Raw genomic sequence first — 18788 nt, 5'->3', positions numbered from 1 at the left:
TCGACCCATGTGCAGTATAGTATTGTTGCTTTTGGTGTTGCTGTTATTTTAAATTTATATCCCACCCTTCCCCTTGAAGGAGCCCAGGGCAGCAAACACATTTGCAACAAAATATTTTAATAACAGGTCCATATATAGCTACAGCTCTTTCTGTGGCTGTTGGTCAAATATCACTGCCTGCTCTGAGATCAGTGACGGACTGGATGAAGGTGAACAAAGCTCAGTTCAGATAAGATGATGGAACTGATGCTGGTGGGACATTCAGTGAACCGGCTAGTTGGAGAAATGCTTATCGTTGCTGGGATCACAGTTTCCCTTATGAGGCAGATTTATAGCATGGGTATGTTCCTGGATTATCCCTTAATTCTCAGGTGGTGGCTCTTACTGAGAGTTTCTTTTCCCTATTCTATTTGGTTCACCATTTACATTACTGCAGGGGTGGGGAACATTTCTGACTTTGTGGACCAGATCACTGTCTGTCCCCACTCCTGCAGGCCAACTTTGACAGGTGAGCAACACAACCCACCTGTCAGACACCTAATGCCATTATGGTATCAAACAATTGACAGGTGGGTTGTCCTGCACACCTGTCAAAGTCTGTTGTGTAGTCCTTCCCAAGTGCTCAACTGCCAGCTGTTGTCTGAAGGGATTACAAAGCTGGCAAAACTACTTTCTGCAGGGACCAGTGGTAAGTGTGTATAGGATTACAGCCATTCAGATTAATCCTGTGTGGAGACAGAGAAAGATTTTGGTTCACTATGTATTTTGGAGCAAACCTCCTCATTCTGCACTTCTCAGATCATGCTCAAATTGGAGTGCAGACATGCAGATTAGATCACATGTTTATGAACCTTTTCAGAGCACAGTTCATTGCAACTTCTATTGGCAGTCCAACGGCTTCCCTGGTTCATCCTTTCTTTTCTTGGCACAATTACCCAGGAAAGGGCAACAGGTCATTAATCACATTTTCAATTAGCATGGCAAGCACCATATATTCTAGTTGCAACAAGTAGCTAGAAGTGATTGTTTCAAAGAAAGAATGAACCAAGGAAACCTTCTGTCCACCTTATAAGTTCTTCAAAACAATTTAAATCTGTTGAAAGTATGTTTTAGTGCATGGACTTGGGACAGAAAAGACTTACCAGTCTACTGATATGCAAACATGGATTGGAACAAGCTTGATCTGGTCATCCCTAATCCTATGTAAGTGTACTCAGAAGTAATTCCCACGGAGTTCAATCGGACTAACTCTCATGAAAGCATACTTAGGACTGCAGACTTAGTTAACAAAATTAAGATAAGAGACATTTTGGCTGCAATCCATGTATGCAAAATTCTCATATACAGGTATTTTCTGCCAAAGTCATCTCGCAATTGTTATATGGTGCCCAGATAAGTGTCTATGGTAGCCACACTCCTTTTGAAACACTTCAATCTAAGTTCCTAAGAAACATCCTAGGCACCCCCTCCTGTGTTTTGAACGCAAAACTTCGCCTTGAAGCCGGCCTGCCTACTATTGAGACCCGCATATGGGTGCTCAAATTTGATCTTTGTCCCAGTTGGTCTGGCTCCCCTTGTGTTATCAGATAATTATCAATCTAAATGGAAGAAATCCTTATCCATTAAACTCGCTAATTTAGGCTTCTCTCCCCCCAATATTTTAGCGTTAGGCCTTTCTAAGGCACAGGCGGCTATCACACAGAGAATCCTTGATGTGGATTTCCAAAACCTCCTGTCCCTTACTGGTTTTAACTTTGATTTTAATCCTTACCCTAAGGTTTTTACCCCGGCACATTATCAAGCCTTTCTCCACATTCCTAGGCTCAGAAAAGCATTTACACTGGCCAAATATAACATTCTGCCATCTGCTCTTTTAGAGGGCAGGTTTCAAAAAATCCCTCTTGCTGAACGCTATTGCCCATGTGATACTGGTGCTATTGAGACTGTAAGTCATGTTTTACTAGAATGTGCCTTTTATAACGACCTCCGTAGTTGGTTTATTATCCCTATTCTCCAGAAGCTCCCGGGCAGGGACGCTGCTTTTTATGCGCAATACTTTTTTGCAGATAAAGACCCCCAAATAACATCTAAGGTAGCAAGTTTCTTTGCTGCAGTGATTAATCTCTGCATAAGTGCTGATAAGCCAAGGACCGCTGCATTCTGCAGAATGTGTTTAAACTGCGTGTATATGCTTATTGGCTCACAAGTATTGCATTGTTAACTCTTTTTTATCATGTTTATATTTTTACGGTGATATCTGCAGGTCCCTGACCGTAATAAAACTATCAATCAATCATTAATCAATCTCATATACTTTCTGAAGTTCTCTCTCTGTACCTATGCTAGGAAAGCTTTTGAATGGCTTCCCCCATTTTTAAAAAAAAAATGACATCAATTTTGCACATAGCCTTGGATGTGCATTGTTGATACTGTTATAATTGAAATAAGATGTAAGATCTGAAGAAATCTTGGAAAAATATATATTTTGTAAAAGACTGCAAAATAGATGGGTGTGAGCTCTGAAAGCAAAAAGGGACAAGAAAGATGAAAAGAGGTCTCCTAATGAAGGTGGTGAATAAGCAGTCTAAATAAACTAAAAAGCAACTAATGGTATAGTTTAGAATTTAGTAGCAAATGTGAACATGACCTAAGATCTTCCATCCTTTGTCTTTCAATCTGAGTATGGGGATTTTCAATATTTTTTTAACCCTGTGGGAATATCTGCTTGGTTTCCTCAATTTTAGTTACTCTCAGTATTGATTTCTCCCCTTCTAGCAAGATCTGGAATGACGATGGTCTGTGACTCTGTAATAATGCTTTCTGAAGTTAAGAACATTTCCTCCTGGTTAAAATCAGCAGTGACTTTTCTTATTTCAAAGAATTCCTGCCGGCAAACTGTCACTGATACAGCTGTGCTCTTGGATAAGAGGTGATTAATCCGATCAATACTCAAAGCACAGGCTACTGGAATATATTGAGAGTGTCTTCCCTTTAATTTCTTAAATGATTCTGATAACTTCTAGGCCATGCTGAAGTCACAAAAGCTTTCAATGCTATCTTTGTGACTCAGCTGAGTTCCAAGAACGAAATAAGAAATCAGATTGCCCTGAAGGACTGTTAAAAAAAAAAAAAGTTCAAACACTTTTCTGATGAAAGCAGCACAAGAATATGTTGTTTGAACCAACCAGTAATATAATTCAGTCTACATGCAAACAATGCTGGAAGCATCCTAGCCTTATAGGGAAAAAAAGTTAAAACAACTTGTGTCCCAAGTTTCTGAAGGATCGCCTCCTCCCATATTGACCTGTCCAATTGTTAAGGAAAGTGAGAGAGGCTCTCACTGCCAAATAAAATCCAAAGGGTAATAGCATGCAGAAAGGCCATCTCAGGGCTCATCCAGACGACTGCAAAATGTGTGACACGCGTGCTATGTGTGCTTATTATTTTTCGGTCGTCCAAATGACATTGTGCAGTGTCACGCATTTTCGCAGGTTAAATCTGCTCCTTCCAATACCGGCAAAAATGCGATTTGCTGTTTGAAATTGGGAATTTCATTGGGACATTTTTTTTCATTGGGAAACAGTGAACAAAAAGGCGAAAAGTGAGGACTATCAGCTGACAAACCGGATATGGAAACGGTGGATTATCCCGCTCCGTTTGGATAAGCCCTCAGTGGTAGCCTCCAGGTTGTGGAATGGCATCCTCAAAGTGCATCTTCCACCATTTTGTACAGCTTTCATGAGCAGATCAAGGGGCACCTTTTGGCCTAGGCTTTTGGAGGGGTGGGCTGAGGTGATGCTTTTAGCTGATTCCTCTTTCTGCTGTGTTGATGTGCTGCTTGCTGCTTTTATTGTATATTTACTGTGATTTTAAGGTATACTATTTTATCTTTTTATGTAAGTTGCCCTGGGACTCTTGGAAGAAGGGCACACAAACAAAGAGGGGGGCAGATAAACTGAACCCCAGTTCCTCAGTGAAAACTAAGGCTTTCAGGCCAAGTAGAGAGGAGTTCATCAGCATTCAGGAAGTGCTGCTTAGGGATCATTTTCCAGTGTGGGTTTGGGCAACCATTGCCTATCTAAGGCAAGAATACGGGTTCACAGGTTTGCATTTTATCAAATGTAATAGATATGTGGAGGTGTTCATCCTGCCTAAAGCTACAGTGAGTCTGAATTACAGTGGACTAGATTCTCAGAAGATCTTAACTGATATTGATATGCTTACTTAAAGCATTTATGTTGTGTTTTGTTTCATTTTATTTCTCAGAATTCAAGCTAAAGGGGTCTGGTTTTATTTCATTTACAGTACATTCAGTATAACTTGACAGCAAATGTTATTAAAATTAGGAATGATGATCCTGTGCTTCATTAACATTATCAAAGGCATCAACCAGCTGTTGTAGTTAGCAATGAGAAAATGCATTTTATGTCTTGACGGATCCATTTGAGAACTGATTAGAATAACAATCAGATATGTTATACGGGAAATGCATTCAGACCTGCAAAAAACTTGGGAAAATCAAATTATCGAAAGAAATAGGCAACAGACATTCTATGGCAGCAGAGTTGTCTATGCCTTACTGGAAGTGTTATCCTGCCATTTGTTACACAAGTTGTAGATGAAAAAATAAAGTAACACTTCTTCCGGCTATTACACTTAGGAGGAATCATGGGTAAGAGCATACTAGCTCTACCATCTTCCAAAATTTCCATCACCCTCACCTTGTAGAGGGTGCTTGTGTGAAGTAGGCAGTCTCCTGTATCCATGGAGGTTCCATGCACATTATAGAATCCTTTGAAAATCAGGGTTCTAAACCACATGAGGGGCCTCTATGGGTATAGGAAACTTCTAGCTTCACAGAAGCAATCTCCACAAGTTGAGAGTGATGGAAACTACACAGAGATGGGGTGGAGCTTGCACACTTGTGTCTGCTGCGTTCCCTCATCTCACATGTTTGTTTAACACTGGATCCCAGTACCTAAACAGAGACAAAGATAGACATGAATGGTAACATAATATATTATGATACTGTTATCACAGTAATTGAGCCTCCATTCCTGCACACATTTGAATATGTTTCAATTCCTATGATTTCAGTCGCACCTGTACATAACTGTAACCCCAATTTTTTTTAAAAAAAAACTACCTCACCTGAATTGCAATACTTTACAGTTCTTGTACTCATTTTGAAGTTCACTTGACTGAAATATATCATCTACCTAGATGGAAGACAGAAAAGGTATTATCTACCTAGGTTCTAGGTCCGGGGGTGGGAGGGGGAAATGACAGAGATATGTATGACAAAACATTTCCTGTGACTGTCAGTCAGTGCCTGTATGCACAAATATGAACTTTCCAGAAAGGTATTGGCCCTAAATAGCTCTATAAAAATAGTTCTGGAAAGGTCAATGAGAGAAAAGAGAGGTCACAGAGAGAAAAAAGTAGATTGAGAATAAGACAATAACACAAACCATTACAAACCACAAACCATTATAAGACAATAACACAAACAATCAAACTACAGCAAGACTGTACAGGACCAGGAAAGAATATTGTTCTTGATTAGACATCAGACCTCTCAGTTTTCAAAGGTTGTGTTGCAAGACTCCTGCTGGGAGGAAGGGCGGGATATAAATCAAATAATAAATAAATAAGACAATTGCATGTGTGTATGCATGGGTGCTTCTAGACAGGGACTTAATATTGCAACTGGATTGTTCTAATGTTGCACATGGGTCATTGGCAACAGTTGTTTTAGCATTATTTAGCATTGTTTTAGCATTTAGCATTAGATTTTCCATGGAAAAGGTAAATCTAAATTAATGGGGGGGAGTACAGACTGGCATTTTGATGGCAATAACATCACGTGAGGAGCATCAATCCCACAATAAAATGCTCATATGGAATCACCCTATGTAACTAATATTTCCCCCTTCCTGCAGTTCTCACACTATAAACACTTTAAAATTATGCTTGTGTTTGAATGCCCTATAATAGTAGAAATAACCTCAGGTCTGGTAACCAATGAGTATCAAAAATCAGCCGAGTTTTTCCTTTGAATTTCCTTATTAAGATATTTTACCATATTTCTGTACCTGTTGGGAATGTTGCAGAGTAAATCCTAGCAGATTATAAAACATCTAAATGGTAACTCTGTGGTTAATGGAACAACTGCTTTGACATCCTGACTTTCACAACAGATTGAAAGCAATTGAAAAGAAAGCCATGCAGTCGAACTGTGCTAATTGTGAAGCTGCATCTATTTATTTCTTTTCCCATCTCAACTACCATCATAAGCGGAGTTAATCTCACAGAAATCCAGTGGATATGACACCTTCTTGAATCCAAATACTTCATCTTAACAATGTTGTGCTGTGAAAAACTGTTTGGCCAAACTACATGTTAAAGAATTTGGGATACCATGATTGTCTTTACCTTTAAACCAAGTGTTACTGACTAATGCTGCCACGCACCCAGTAATTTTGTAATGCTATTCTTCTCTTTTCTCTCAATAAAAGAAAGCTTTGCTTTAGTGTGGTTTGGACCTGCATTTCTTGGGTTATACATGCATCATTTAGGCACATTTCAGGGCAAAGCGATTGTTTTATCCATAGCAAAAGATCCCCCTCCTCTCAAGGAGGTGTGTTTTATGGGACACGTAGGTGGCAGGTTCACACACTCAGGTTCCCAAGGACACGTGTTGTAACACGGGTGGGGAACTTTTGTAGCCAGAGGGCCACATAACCTTATGGGGGCCACGTGGCAATGGTGGATGGGGCCAGAGGGAAAAGTGGGTGGAGCAATAAATATACATTTTGACTTTGTAGGCTAGTTTCTATGCACTACACACATACACACATCTCTATCCTCCATCCATGTAAACAAGAAGCATTATCAGAGTTCAAGGGCACTTTCCAGCCAGGTGAAAACAGTCAAGGAGGGTGTGAAGCAGGGCCAGTGAGTGGTGTGGCCTGGGAAAACTCCTGAGGGCCAGATAGGAAGGCATGGAGGGCTGCATTTGTCTGGGCCTGAGGTTCACTACCCCTGCTTGGATCAGGATCAGGATTGTGGTGTGCTACTGATAAGAATCACACAATCAATCAATGTTTATTTGCATGTGGCCATAGGCCGTTGCACCATAAAATATACATATAACCATTTTAAAAACTGACAAACATGATTTAGTTCTATAATAATACAGGGAATAATTTTTAAAACCAGGAAACTTAAAATTAAGAAACATTTCCAGTTTGGAGACATAGAGAATTTACATAGATTGCTCTAAGCTTTTTAGCGGCAAGGGCGAAGTTAGCCACAGCGGTTGTAGTCTGTATGTTATTATCCATTAATAACTCGATTGCTAGTTTTTTGTGGGAGAGTTCCCTGGTAGAACGCAGAAAAGGGGCTAGAAACTTTTCTCTGGGATGTTGGTATAAGGGACATAGAAACATATAATGTACTAGGTCTTCAGGCATTTTACAACCAAAAATGCAGAGACGTTCTGCAAACGGGATGCCCTTGTATCTGCCCTCTAAATTGGCTGTGGGCATGGATTGAAACCGCAATTCTGTAAAAGCTCTGCGCAACGGGGCACAGGTCAAACTAGTAAAATATGCAGCCAGGGCATGGTTAAGTTTAAATTTTGGGAACCATGGGAAAAAGGAGGCCGCAACAATTGATGCTCTGTCTTGGTATGCATCATGATTGAAAATCCATTTTCGTAAATCAGAGGGATTAAGATTCAGTAGTTTGCTTAGGGAGAGATCATAGGTTGTTACTAGCTCTGTACATTTTGAGGCCCAATCATCCGCCCTCAGATGGTCTTGCCAGCAACATTTTACGAGGGAGGGTCCCTCTGTAAGAGATACCCTTTTCCAATAATGCAGGAAGGCTAAATCAATCCTGGCTGCCAGGGAGGGTAAACCAAGTTCCGCTCTTAGATGGGCTGAAGGAGTACCTTTGGGGAGACCAGTTATCCGTTTCATAAATAAATTTTGGAGGACTTCAATTCTGACTTTTTCTGAAAGTCCCCAAAGCGCTGAACCATATAAAATTTTGGGAAGAAGTTTGGCCACATAGATTTTTAACATTGGATTAATGAGTTGGCCTCCACGGGAATAAAAAAATTTCCTTAATTGGCCACTGGATCTTGCGGCCATCAGCTTAGTCATCTCCAAATGTGGACTCCAACGAAGCTGATTGTTAAAACATATACCCAGATACTTAAAGGTGTTGACCTGTGCAATTGGTTGACCATTTAAGGACCAAGTAGATTTTGATCTACTATATTTCCCGCATATCATTATTTTAGTTTTTGAATAATTGACATGTAGATGTTGGGCCTCACAATATTCTTCTAACCGTACCAACATTCTTTTCAACCCGATATAGTTTAAGGACAGCAGAACCAGGTCATCTGCATAAAGTAGGGAGGCTATCTTCCTGGTACCCACTGAAGGGGGAAAGAAATTAGGGGAGGCCATTGAGGGGATAAAGTCATTAATAAAAAAATTAAACAAGAAAGGAGCCAATCAATAGGCATCCTTGTTTCACACCTCTTCTAACTGGGATTTCACAGGAGAGAGCTCCATTCAAACCAAGGCAGACCCTTAGCCGGTTGTCTTGGTGGAGAGACTGGATCAGCCACAACAGTCTCTTGTCAATTCCTGCCTGGTGTAATTTGTGCCACAGTAAGTCCCTATCAATTAGATCGAAAGCTGAGGAGAAGTCAAAATGAATGCTAAATAAAGGGATTTATACACCCCGGATTTAGTCTTCTTTATGAGATGGTATAAGACAAAGGCATGGTCTAGAGTGCTTCTGCCTTTTCTAAATCCTGCTTGCTCCACATGAATAAGGGAATGTTTAAGGTCCCAGTCTAACAATTTGTTTAGGAGAAAGCGTCCATAGAGTTTAGATGCTACATCTAACAGGCTAATAGGCCTGTAGTTGGATGGATCAGAAGGATCGCCTTTCTTATAAATGGGCACCACTATACTTGTGCGCCAGCCCGGGGGAATTTTACCAGTGGCATTTATATTGGAAAAGAGTATTGCTAGAATTGGACACCACCAGGAAAGATCAGAAAGAAACAATTCAGGGGGCAACATATCTTTCCCAGGAGCTTTACCGGGGCGGAGAGTGGATATTAATTCCCCTATGTCTGAACTATTAACTGGTGGCCAAGGAGGGAGGGAAGAGGGAGAATCACTAATGAATGGGGGTGTGGAACTTGAGGTCTCAAAAATAGAACGAAAATGCGAGACCCAAGATTCCAGTAAAACGGGGGGAACTTGGATGGAGAAATTCTGTGTAAGACCACCTTGAACCAAACTCCAAAACTTTGAGTGATTACCTTGAAGTACAGCCAGCCCCAAGGAGCGCCAACTATTTGCAAAGAAAGCGTGTTTTTGATAAGAATCACTCCTGAAACTGCTATTTGGCATGGGAAGGAAGCTGACATTGTGCTGATGGCAGGTTTCTTTCTGTGCTCAATAGTGGATTTCGGAGTGCATGGAGTGGTTTTTGTCAGGACTATCTCAGGAGGAAAGCATTAACTCCCTCCCTGCATGCCATAGTTCTGATCCTAATTGCCCCTTGTCCATAGCTGCTACTTGAATTATAATGAACAATCATACAACACTATTCTCATATATATCATTTTTTGAATTATAATGAACAATCTACACACTTTCTCATATATTGATGACATCTTAGATTTTCTTCCTCCCTTCCTGCAGCCCCCCAATCCCAAATGTGGAAGGTTTCCAAATCTGTGGAGCAGATTGTGGTGGTGCATGGGGATCTGCAGGAGGAGGGAAGGAAGGTACATTCCATTTCTACAATTGGATGTCCCCGCCCTCCCCAACACTATATCTGTCTTGAAATGATAGAGAACTTGGATGAACTTAAAATTAAAAGTCAATATAGAGAAAACCCTGAATGCTGTTAAATATGGTAAACATATATTGGTTGATTCTTACCATTTGTTGAACATCAAAGGCAAGAGCTTTGAAGACTGTTGATGATTTCTCTTGCAAAGCTGGGCTGAAAGATGCTCCTGACAGCACTGTGAATGTGCCCTGGGCTGTATGACTGTTTGCACCTGATATAATTAAAGGGGATATATGCTAGCAAGGATGCTTTTTTTCTCATTTTACTGTTTATTTAAAGCTGTCCTTTCCATTTTAACTGGCTTTGAAAATGGATCCACAAGAAGAATGAGAGATAAATCTTATACATTTTACTTATAATTATTTATCTCTCATCACAATTTTCAGGTATATTATTATTATTATTATTATTATTAACCGCCCCATAGCTGAAGCTCTCTGGGCAGTTTACAGCAATTAAAAACACTAAAAACAAATATACAAATTTTAAAAACACATTTTTAAAAGCAATTTAAAAACACATGCTAAAATGCCTGGGAAAAGAGGAAAGTCTTATTGTCAGTATATAACTGACAATTGATCTGGTGTTAATACACACCCTTGACCTGGACAATGTGCTTCTTTTGGCATGTTTCTAAGTAACACAGGAGAATTTTTCATGCTTCCTTGCACAATAGCTGATAGGCATGTTTGTCTCACAGGAACCAAATGCTGACAATTTCTTGTAGCAAGCAATATATATGGGAAACTGGGCAGAGGTAATTGGCCTCAGCCACAGAAGTTACTTGTTGTGTCACTTCTGCCTAAGGATTGACCAGAAAGGGATAATAGTGAGGCTGCCAGTTTTATCCAACACAAGCAAACATGCTAGGAAATTGAATACTTATAAGAACTAAGGATTAATGCTATTTCCTCTGAGCATGAAATAGATACAATTCTCTGATGTACAGCTTTGAAACAGACTGCTTTGATTTGACACAGATATGTCTGACCTTTTCTGTCTGAACTCATTTACCACTTTGGTGATTGTAGAGAATACCTTCTGACAGCCATTTTGATTTGTCAGTTTGGTGATCTTCTAAAATAAAGTTTGTTTCAGTCATTTCTGATCTAAAAATAGCATCAAATACTCAAATTACTTAATCCAGTATAAAATTATTTTTTTCACTTCTGAAAAACAGCAAATTCGAAAAGCAATCTTCCAAATCAAGCACTTGTACCTTGTGTTGTCCCTCTAAATGCAGGTTAATATTTTCCTGGTGGTCACTGACAAAGGTATAGAGAGAGTGATCAGGACACCATTAGTGAATTATGTAAACATTTTGATGTTGTGAGCTGCCTTACGCATGGTTTACTATGGAAAGGCAGCATACAAATAAATGATTATGATGACGACGACAGGGATCCAGCACCATGAAAATATTATTTTTTGTGAGTGACCTATGGCAGATATAACATGTGCTCCAAATGTATCATGTGGTTAGGACCCAGTTGTATTCTGATGTCCAGGGCTTGAATTGCTTCCTATTAGAATGTAAGACCTTTCAATCCACCGGGATACCACAACACTAGAAACACTTATCACTTTGCAGGATGCAGTGTTAAATATGCTTCAACAACGGGAGTTATGTTTCTTTCATCTCTGTCTTTTCGTACTGTGCAACTATAACATTTCACTGATTTAATCGAGTGCCCTATAGCTCATACAATCAGTTCTCAAACTTGTAAATTAAAGGAATTCACACAAAAGGGCAAGTACAAAAGCAGCTTTCATATCAACTTTAAAGTTACCCTGTTCTATTCTGTCATTAACTCAGTGAACATATGCTTCACTATTTAAATTATGCTCCAGGGGTTCAGTACTTTTTTGTGTAGTGATTCTTTTTCAAAGCAGCAGTGTCTCAGCTTAGCACTAAACATGACAAATAATTAAAGTAACATGAGCAGCTGACTTCAGAGATTCACTGCAGAGCACAGGTGCAAGGTTGAGTCCTATCTCCTTACCTTGTTTAGCTGGCTTGTTTACGAGCCACAAAAGTGTTAATAATCCAATGCAGACACATATTGATACTGTAAAGAGAGCAGCAAACAAAATTTCATAGTTGGTAAGAGTGATGTATTTCTTCTTTGATGTTTTCCTCGGGTTCATTTCAGCTGGAAAACTGTAACTAATTAAGAATTGCCACCAGGTGCCTGTAAGAATGACAAGAACAATGATCTGCTTGGGCAGATATATATATACTGATGATGATTAGAAACTAATTACAACTTTAATCTTCATTTACACTTAATCATTTCAGCTGCAGTTTCTCTGCCATCTGGTATAATGATATGTCTGACAGACTGTTCATAGTATGAAAATATAAAAAGATAATAGCTTTCAAGATAACATATGTACACAAAACACCCAAGGTTGTAAAGTTAATTGTCAACTTTGCATCACCATCATCATTATTCCATTTATCTGCCACCAGTGAAATTAAACTGACCACATTGCTACTTACAGTCTCCTGGAGGTAGCCTTGTGTCAATTTGCCTTTGCATGAACAAGATATGAAATCAAAGTTCCAAACTGCTGGAAATAGTGGCAGTCAGTTTCCACAGTTTTGGGCCTACTGGGATAATTTGCTCCGGCAGGCTTTGTTGGTGGGCTTGTGTTGGGCCCATATTAGGTGTTTTGGAGGAGTCTTAGTACGGAGGAACATGGGTGATGCCACCCCAATTTCAGTGATTACGGGCAGAGGGACATATAGCCATGGGGAGGTGGTGAATTACCTGAAAAGACAAAGGCAAGGCTATCTGCGCCTTGTTCCTTGCTGCCTGTACCTTTTGTTCCTTGCTGCCACTCCTCTCATGGATTGGTTCCTCGTTGCTCATCTGCTGTGCCCACTGGCCTGTGTGTGTTGTTGTTCTAATGCCAGATTGGTACATAATAAGACCACTCTCATCCATGACTTGATTGTGGATGAAGGTGCCTTTTTGGTGTGTATTACCGAGACCTGGGTGGGTGAGCTTGGACGGGTTGATCTGACCCAGCTTTACCCACCTGGATACTTGCTGCAGCACCAGCACAGGCTGCAGGGACAGGGGGAGGAGTTGCTGTGGTCTACAGAACTTCCATCTCTGTCACCAGAAAACCACTCTGTCTTGGAGCTGGCTGTGAGGGTCTGCACCTGGTGTTGAGCAGACAGTAAACTAGGGATGCTGCTGGTGTACCATCCACCCTGCTGCCCGGCAGCTTCTCTGACCGAGCTGGTGGAGGTCATCTTGGCTGTGGTGTTGGAGGAACCCAGAATGATAGTGCTGGGTAATTTCAATGTCCATGCTGAGGCTGCCTCTAGTGTTCCGGCTTGGGACTTCATGGCCTCCATGACAACCATGGGACTGTCTCAAGTTGTTACTGGCCCAACACATAGGGCAGAGCACCCTAGACTTGTTTTTGCTCCAGATGGAGGGACGGGTGGTCTGGAGATAGCGGGGGTGGATGTCACCCCATTGTTATGGTCAGATAACTTCCTGGTGAAGTTTAGACTTATGTCTCTGATCCTAACATCTATATGAAGCCACTGGGAGCAGTCATCAGGAGCTTTGGAGCGAGGTGTCAGCAGTATGCTGATGATACCCAGCTCTATTTCTCCGTAACATCTGAATTGGGAGAGGCCGTGCAAGCCCTGGACCGCTGCCTGGACTCGGTGGTGGGCTGGATGAGGGCCAATAAACTGAGTCGGAATCCTAGCAAGATGGAGGTGCTGTGGGTTGGTGGTTCCTGCATTTGGATAATTGGTCAATTGCCTGCTTTGGATGGAGTCGTACTCTCTCTGAAAGAGCAGGTCCGTAGCCTAGTGGTGCTCCTGGATCCATCTTTGTCTCTATTTTATTTTTTTAACATTAATTTTTATTCAAATTTTCATAAAACATACAAAACAAAATCATAAAACATTCAAAGACAAAAAACAAAACAAAACAAAAATGATTAAACAAAAAAATAAAATGTTGACTTCCCATTTGTCGCAGATCAAATCAGTTATAGGTCTACAATATATAACAATCCTGTCTCTTAAATTATATTATAAAATCACTTTCCTCCAGTAGTTATCTTAATTAATCATCAAATCTCATAAACATTACTTTATTCTTTCCACAAAAAGTCAAAGAGAGGTTTCAATTCTTTAAGAAATATATCTATTAATTTTTCTCCAAATAAACATGTCGATTAATCCATCTCGTTAATAATAAGAATAATCTTATTGTCATAACCATAGTCCAAATAAACATATCGATTAATCCATCTCATCAAAATCTGTTAGGTCCAATAATTTCAATAGCCATTATTCCATTATCCATATTAATTCCATCTTCCATCTTCAATAGTCCTGTTAAGTCCAGTAATTTCAGTGTCCAATCTTCCATTATCAGTATTCCATAATAATCTTGCTGTCATAGCCATAGTCATATAATAAGAGTCTGATGGGAATTTCCTCTATCCCAAATATTTTCTTGCCATCAATTCTGAATAAGTTGCTGAAATATTGTTGTAAAGTCATATCTCTGTTCTTCTTTTTTACAAAATGCACTGGCTCATCTCTTGAGAGTTTTTCCATTGTCACATGGCTGCAGTTAATTCCATAGATTTTCTCTATATCAAGCTCCATCACGTCATTCCAGTCCACAAGATTATCCAAGCCATTGATAACTTTATCTCTAATATCTTCATTAATTTCTTCAGAGATAACGTTAAATTCCAAACAGTAGATTTTATTTCTAATATCCATAAACTCCAGATCTTTTTCCAATTCCACATTTGTTCCAATCTCCAGGGCTTGTATCTTCCCTTTATTTTTTCTTTTCTCATCTCTGATCTCATTCTCCTCTCTCACAGGATCCCCTATTTCTTTAAGCTCCTGCGTCATTTTGCTCAGTTCAATTTTCAGCTCCTTACTGCCCTGTCGCAGGGTTTGTTTCGTTATCTCAATCTCATCCATTATTTTCTGAAACATAATTACTTCCAGATTCTCAGCCACTTTCTTGATTGCCATTTTTAAAACCACAAAAACAAAACAAAACAAAAATAAAGAAGAACCACTTCTTATTTCAGCAACAATTGGGTTAATATTCCAGGCTTGATGACATCACAGTATAAACAGAGCAGCCTGCCTTCTCTCTCTATGTTCAAGAATACAAAACAAATTTAGTTCCCAGCATCAAAACAGTTAGTGGCGTCGTGAAGAAGCAGATTCGTCAAAATAAAATAGACCAAAAAGAGAATAGTCCCAGACAATATAATGTTCCTCGGAATAGAAATCCCTCTTCTGTTTATATCTTTAGAATGCACTTCCAGGACAGCTTTTTGCAATAGAAACAGAGATAAGCTGTTAATTTCGTGAATAACAGAGAAGAGTTATAGCTCACCCAGAAGTTCTTTAAAGCGGATTCATTTGACAAATCTCTTTTTGCTGCAACAATTTAAACCAAGTAAAAAAAATAATAGAAAGAAGGGTGCTTGCCTGTTAGTCCATTTTCTCTTTGAAGAAAAGATAAACGTATCGCATTAATCAGATAGAGCTTGTTCGGAAGTCCGTCTGGCATTGCTGGCTGGACCTTTTCTCATAAATTAATGAAATCCAGTCCTCCCAACAAAAACAGGCTTTTGAGGTTGATCTCTATGTTTCTCCCTGCCCGGGAGAAATTTCATCAGTCAAAAAAAAATGTTCTGACTGATTTATATCTGAATAAGCTTCTTTTGAGGCGGGAGCCCGTCTCAAAAGCAGGCACAAGCGAAGTCACCCTTCCCGGAAGTCCGATCCATCTTTGTCTCTAGAGGCTCAGGTGACCTCTGTGTCTAGGAGTGCCTTTTACCAGCTTTGGCTGGTGAGACAGCTGCGGGCATTCTGGACCGGGATAGCCTGACCACTGTTGTCCACGCACTGGTAACCTCTAGGTTGGATTACTGTAATGCGCTCTATGTGGGGCTGCCCTTGAGGTTGGTTCGGAAGCTGCAGCTGGTGCAAAATGTGGTGGTGAGACTGCCCACTGGAGCAGGGTATCACCAACATTTCACCCCGCTGCTGAAAGAATTGCACTGGCTGCCCATTTGCTACCAGGCCAAGTTCATGGTTCTAGTTTTGGTGTACAAAGCCCTATACAGCTTGGGACCAGGATACCTGAAATACTGTCTTACCCCTTATATACCCAGTTGATGACTGTGCTCTGCAGGTGAGGGCCTCCTGCAGATACCATCTTATCAGGAGGTTCATTCTGGACAATATAGAAAACGGACCTTTAGTGTGGCAGCGCCTACCCTGTGGAATTCCTTCCCTATGCTATCTTTTCAGCGCCTTTTGAAGACTTTCCTCTTTCAACAAGCCTTTTAAGTTGAGACCTATCCCAGTCTGCATCTGTGTCAGAATTGTTTAATATGTTTTTAATAATATTTTTAACCCTTTTTTAAAGTTGTTTTTTTTAAAATGTTTTTAATGCTGTTTTGTTTTAATGTATTTTAAGATCTGTTTTTATGATGTTTTATAGTGTTTTAGTGCTTTGTTTGCCACCCTGGGCTCCTGCTGGGAGGAAGGGCGGGATACAAATTAAATAAGTAAATAAATAAACTTTTCTATAGTTGCTCAGGCTGAGATGAAGAGATACTCTCACTCACCTAAGACAGCCATTTTAAATGTCCCCCCACTCCTGGATAAAGATCGGGATGGGTCAATCCATCTGTTTTTCTTGTCTGTATTTCTTTTACCTGTGTTCACTCATACAACATCTAGTCCTCCTCCCACCCAAAAAATAAGATTAGTGTGAAACGTCATGGGACAGAAAAATCCAAAGAGAGGTGTGGAGGGAGAAATGAAAGCAGAAGAGGCACCATAGCCAAACCCTACTGAGTATGTGGTGATGAAAATCCCCCTTCCATTCTCTGAGTTTAACAACAGTTTCCCTCCCATTTATTCCAATCGGAGGGAAATAATCTATTCCATTTCCAGAATTGGTGAAGTTTGTTCCCTGTTTTGTGCCATCTTGGAGGAATGGCTTTGGATCCTACAGATTCACAGCCTCTTCTGCCATGCTTCCTGTTCTTTCTCTGACATCAGAGAAGCATCGGCTATAGACCTTTCCATAGCTTCATGGAGAAGACTTGCCAGGTCATTTCCCTCTCCACTGTCAAAGAGTGATATATGATATATGGATTAAGTACATATTTGAATATAAATGTTAAAATGCATTTTCTCTCAAAATACTGTTAAAATGTATCTTGACATTTTTTAAAAAATCTGAGAACTAAACTTTGATCTGCTCATTATTCTAGGAGGTAGAGACCAGGGCTGTTCATTTTGGGGTTTACAAAAACCGAATTGTTCGAGTATCCCTAGGTAAATCCCACATGCTTCCATACATGCACAAAGGCTTTTCAGACATCCTTTGTGCCACAGACATTCACTCTCCCCACCCAGCTATCCCTGAAGGATCCAGTATTTAATATCACGTGAAAAGCTATGGACATAAAAGAATGACGGTCCTGCCCATTTGGTAGGGGCGGGTTTGCCTACACCCTATTTCTAGGAAGGCTCGGGAAGGTTCCAGAAATTGTGTAAGAGGTCAGGTGGGGTATCTTGACCAATGGGGTAAGGGTTTTGAGCGGCTATATATAGCCTGCTCCGCTTTAAGAGCGCGCCTTTTTTGCCTTGTGGCAAGTTAAGAAAAGGCTCCTTGGGTGTCCTGCTGCTGACCGTCTTTGGTGAATTTTCCTTGTAGAGGTTTCCTGCTTTCTACCGCCGGTACCCTCGCGCCTTCTTTAACTTTGGCCAGGTGCAGGGGAGGGCTATTGGGGGGGTGCTTTCTCATCAGCTGAGAGGTGGGTGTGGGGCTTGCCTATTGGCGTTAGTGCCTCGTCTTACCTACTTCCCGGGCGTTCTTCCTGTTCGTTGCAGCGTTCCTCTTTTTCCCGCGCGTCAGCTGGGCAGCGGTGTTTGACCGGCTGCCTCGGCTTGCCGGCTGGCTCTGGCGCTGCAGCGCCGAGCCTGCACGTGGCTGCTTCCTGGAGTTCTCCCTCATCGCTTTCCTTTTGTTGGATCCCCCTTTTCCCGCGCGTCAGCTATGCAGCGGTTGCAGTGTTGCTTGCTAGCTCTACTGCTGCTGCGCTGAGCCTGCACGTGGCTTTCTATAGGACTTCTCACACTTTGCCTTCTGTTGTTGGCCCCTTTCCATTTGTCAGCTCTTCCTGGAGCTGGCTGTTTGCAGGTGCGTTCCAGCAACAATCCCACCCCATTTATTTCAGGGGCCTTCCTTGCACCCTATTGGGGCCTTGCTAGAGTGGGTTTTAAGCAAGTGCTTTGCACAAGCAATCCCCCTTTGTGGATGGTAACCTTCATTAACCCCCCACCTCCATTTAGCCTGCTACATAATTCTTCCACCCCTTTTTGGATTGTGAGGAGTTGGGTTGTTTACCCCTCCCCTTAGCCCCCTCCCTTGTTCCTTTTGCCTCTTTCATGGGGGAGGTGTGAGTTGCTCACAAGGGTGGGGGGGTGTCTGCTTGTTTTGTCTTATTAATTAATTAATTAATATAATATTATTTTATTATTAAATATATAAATAAATAGATACGTACATGAATTAATTTTCAGATATTTCTAGATATATAATATGATTTTATTATTATTAAATAAATAAATACATGAATCCATTTTAATATTTATAGATATGTATTTAGATTCCCCCCATTCCTTTTGCTCTTTTCGCGTAGGAGGGGTGAGTAGCTTGGAAGGGGGGGTGTCTGCTTGTTTTAATTTCTTAAATTCTTTATTATATATGGAATGATTTTATCATTATTATATGAATAAATACTTTGATAATATATAAATTAATTTTAAAATCTTTATAGATATATGGATAATCATA

The 18788-nt window shown here is 40.5% G+C and overlaps 1 protein-coding gene across 10 annotated transcripts in view; it reads right to left on the bottom strand.

Annotated features, from left to right (window-relative positions):
- TMPRSS15 (transmembrane serine protease 15) overlaps window positions 1-18032 on the bottom strand; it is a 105088-nt gene extending 87056 nt beyond the window's left edge. For 2 of the 10 annotated variants that reach the window (XM_061627897.1, XM_061627903.1), the window contains exons 1-5: window positions 17789-18032; window positions 11898-12086; window positions 10909-10971; window positions 9984-10105; window positions 5152-5219 (exon numbers count right to left, since the gene is read on the bottom strand). In XM_061627897.1, coding sequence (XP_061483881.1) covers window positions 5152-5219; window positions 9984-10105; window positions 10909-10971; window positions 11898-12086; window positions 17789-17945 — 599 coding nt within the window. In that variant the 5' untranslated portion in view covers window positions 17946-18032. Of the gene's footprint in view, window positions 1-5151; window positions 5220-9983; window positions 10106-10491; window positions 10576-10885; window positions 11004-11897; window positions 12087-12178; window positions 12237-12397; window positions 12460-17788 lie in introns of those variants that run through there. The other 8 variants (XM_061627898.1, XM_061627904.1, XM_061627900.1 and 5 more) reach the window with 8 other exon arrangements.
- Between the last annotated feature and the right edge of the window lie 756 nt (window positions 18033-18788).

The sequence above is a fragment of the Rhineura floridana genome, chromosome 5 (genome assembly GCF_030035675.1).
Source record: "Rhineura floridana isolate rRhiFlo1 chromosome 5, rRhiFlo1.hap2, whole genome shotgun sequence".
NCBI lineage: Eukaryota > Metazoa > Chordata > Lepidosauria > Squamata > Rhineuridae > Rhineura > Rhineura floridana.
The sequence above is the reverse complement of the archived record's forward strand: the minus strand, read 5'-3'. Positions and strand labels throughout refer to the sequence as shown.